Below are 3,742 nucleotides of genomic sequence, written 5' to 3' on the forward strand. Positions count from 1 at the left end.
CTAAATGTTTGAATAACTATAGAATTATTATTTTCATATAATATCATTTTCTTTGTAGTTTTATTTATCATTGTTAGAATATTACGAATAAATAATTAAATAAATATCTAATAATGATTTTGACTAATTAATATAATAAAATACTTAGGACTACCTTCTTAAACTTTGATCCTATCCCAAGTTATACATTTTAATCTGATTAATTTGTTTCTTATCCCAATTAAAACGCTTTACTATTTAAGTTAAAATATTAAAACATTTTTTTGAATAACTCAAAAGAAGTGGACTATTGGAATCTAGCATTCCGGTAGGAACCCTTGAATGATCGGTCTTGAACCACGCATTTTGGATTAACTATTCATTCTTTTTAAAAAACACATTAATTAACTTGGACAAATAATGACCATTGGGATCTCGCATTCTGATGTAACCCTTTGAACAATTGATTCTTATCAAGCGTTCGTTGTCCATCAAACAAATTTCTCAACTAATTCGAATGAAAAAAGGACCATTGGAATCTAGCATTCCGGTGGAACCCCGAGTGATTGATCCTGAGGCTCATATCTCGTTCTCATCAAATATTCGTCATTCACCTATAAAATACATCCAACACATCAAACTCTTTTCTCGCCGCCGTAGAATTAATCTGAAAAACCTTTTCATAAACAAAATACATATTGTCTTAAGATGATGTGAAACAATGCTTCGTCCACAATTGTTGAGTTGAGATAAATGACGTTTTTCCGAATGTTGATTTGTAAATCCATTCGATGTGTGGTATACGTCCGCTCCTCATCTATTTTGGGTAAAACAATGTTTTTTCATCGATTAATACAATATAGCTTTCGCTAAAATCGACCAACAAATAAACATTTTCTACCTAGAACTACGTAAGCCTTGAGTTCTCTATTGAGGTACGTAGGAGCGGGATTGCGAAATCTTGTCAAGCCCATTAATAAAAAAAATTAGGTTTAGTTCCTTTCTCAGGCCCCTAATAATAAAAAAAAAATTAGATCTTCTCTCATTAATAAAAATTCAAAAACATTTCTCTTCTCTCTCTTTCCCTATCCCAAATAAGTAGTAGATTAGAAACTAACAACACGCTAACATTCATCGAAACTAACTAAATGGTTCCCGTTGAGTACAACGGACGTGAGGGGTGCTAATACCTTCCCCTTGTGTAACCGACTCCCGAACCCTGATATTGGTTGCGATGACCATATCTTATCCTTTCTTTTAGGGGTTTTATCGATATTTTACCTTTCCCATTTTGGGAATAAATAAAGTTCGGTGGCGACTCTGTTCAGTCCATCCCGCGAGCGTGTGATTGCGCTTCGTAAAGTCGTATTCTCATTTTTCGAGGTGCGAGACATCTATTTGGGTATTAATACTTTTCACTCATCACAAGCTCACACTTTACACTCACGCCCTACACAAAACCCTCTCTCTCTCTCTCTCTCTCTCAGTTCATCATCTTCATCAAGGTCTTCATCATCTTCATCAAGGTCTTCATCATCTTCAAGCAAGTTATTCATCGTTCAACCTTGTTCAAATTTTTCTACATGGATGCTCAACAACAATCCATCTACAACTACTCATAACATATGGATTCAACTGATCAAACACCCATTTCTACTCAACAAACAACTACAACTATTGGTGTCGTCTCAACCACCATCTACAGAGAACCCCACATTCTTGACCGTGAACCTCACATCCATCTTGCAACACCATTTGAGAAGCTTGAGGTACTGTGCGAATCGCTGGTAGATTTCGATAATACTAAGCATAATGGCATAGACCTTACTGAAGAGTTAAGAATGCAAGGGTGGGAAACCTACTTTCAGAGACTCTACGGTCCGGTGTACACCTATCTGGTAAAAGAGTTCTGGCGCTTCGCAGACTCAGATGATCACTATATCGTCTCTCATGTTCTGGGAGTCAAAATAGTCATCACTGAGAAATCAATAGCCTCCCTTCTGAACATGGAAAAGACAGGGGAAGAAGAATCTACAACATCAATCCTAGGGCAAAATAAATGTCCCAGGAAATAGCCCCCCACCATTTTTCAACAAAACGCTGAGGGAAAACACTCCAAGAACAAAGAACTGCATCAGAATCTCAGTGTCTGGCTAAAGATCATCCTGGGCACCATCCATCACCGCCCTGCATCAAACTCTTTTGACTACATCAACACGGATCAGAAGTGCATCCTTTACTGCATCCACAAGGGGCTGAAATTGAATCTGCCAACACTGCTCTTCAAGTATCTCAGAGATTCTGTCAAAGATACCAGAAATAATATGAAGCCCAGAACATACTTCCCCCTAGGAAGACTCATCTCATATGTTCTTATTGAGGGTGGGTTGGTGGATCACCTGATCCATCACAATCTGATGGAGGATGTCACTGTTGACATTGGAAGACCTCTGAATGCTCGAAATCTGAAGAGTATGGGGGTAATTGAGCAAGTCAGAGCTAAACTAACTCTAGACACTTCCTGGGAAGCACTCAAGGATCAGAGGAAGATTCCCAACGGTCTCTATCTGTTCTCCAAGATTGAACCTCCAGAAGTGGTGGCTCATTATCTACAAGATCTGGAAAACCAAGGGGTAGACATTTCTGAGTTCTCAGTGGACTGGCTACCTGAGCGTCCACCAAATTTCATGAAGAGACAACGGGAGCCATCTGGCAAGTCCAAGAAGTCAAAGAAGGAAAAGTTGGGAGAAACTTCTGGGTCAAGACCTCTAGTCCCTCTGGCTGATTCTCCAAGTTAGTTTATACCTCATTCCCGCTCCATTAAATTAAAGTCTATTGTTTCTTCTCTTCCCCAAACGACTCTCTTCTACACCTCATCAGAAACTCCTCCATCCACTACCAGAACTTCTAACCCATCATCCCTCAAATTCAATCTTGCAACCACTACCCTACCCGTTTGTGAAGCAGAAATGCTGAACGAAACCACCTCATCATCATCTTCCTCACCTTCTTCCCCACCATATTATATTCTCTCATCAGACAACGAACCCTCTGACCCTCAATCCCCCACTCAAGCTCAACTTCAGGCACGTGCTCTGGCCTCAAAGCAGCCATCACAAACTGAACCTGAACCTGAACCTGAAGTCACCTCCCCACCCCCTGAACAACAAAATCCACCTCCATCTGATCAACCTCAAACACCAACTCCTGAACAACAAACTAATCCACCTCCTGAACAACCAATACACTCACCATCTGACCATCAACCAAATCCACAACCTGAACAAACAACACCATCTCCCTCTGATATTCCCCCATCACCAACCTATGATGCCATCATCACTCCTACTCAAAATCCAGATGAAACCAATCCAACTTCACCACCCTCCCCATCCTCTAGCCCTGAACCAGAAATTGCCTTCCCCATATTATAAGAAGTAATAATTGTATTTGTAGAGTCTTCAGTGGAGAAGATCAAGTCTCTATCTGTCAACTCTGGCATCAGTGATGATCCCTCTAAAGTAAGGATCCACTGGAACAGAGTGATTAGATGTATGACCTCTGAAGCCTTATGTAGCGGTAAATTCATAATCATCAAGCTATGGATAAGTAAGATATCAAATAACAAGAGTTGCCACCGCGCTTTTATTGTTTCCAAGGGAAAAGGGAAAAGTACGAACAAAACCCAAAAATAAGAAGTTTTCAAATCAAAACTAACAAAATTCCAGAGATTACAGGTAAGGGGGTTGGTTACACATAGGGA

At 39.7% G+C, this 3,742-nt stretch overlaps 1 protein-coding gene across 1 annotated transcript; it reads left to right on the forward strand.

Annotated features, from left to right (window-relative positions):
* The first annotated feature begins 2,948 nt into the window (after window positions 1-2,948).
* On the forward strand, window positions 2,949-3,413 carry LOC127136916 (proline-rich receptor-like protein kinase PERK10). The gene has a single exon (XM_051063426.1). The coding sequence runs from the start codon at window positions 2,949-2,951 to the stop codon at window positions 3,411-3,413; it is 465 nt and encodes a 154-aa protein (XP_050919383.1).
* The last annotated feature ends 329 nt before the right edge of the window (window positions 3,414-3,742 follow it).

Source organism: Lathyrus oleraceus, chromosome 4 (assembly GCF_024323335.1).
Source record: "Lathyrus oleraceus cultivar Zhongwan6 chromosome 4, CAAS_Psat_ZW6_1.0, whole genome shotgun sequence".
NCBI classification, from domain to species: Eukaryota; Viridiplantae; Streptophyta; class Magnoliopsida; order Fabales; family Fabaceae; genus Lathyrus; species Lathyrus oleraceus.

What these genes read in the sequence shown, in the direction of transcription:
- LOC127136916 (XM_051063426.1), top strand. Translation starts at nt 2,949, where the DNA reads ATGCTGAACGAAACCACCTCATCATCATCTTCCTCACCTTCTTCCCCA.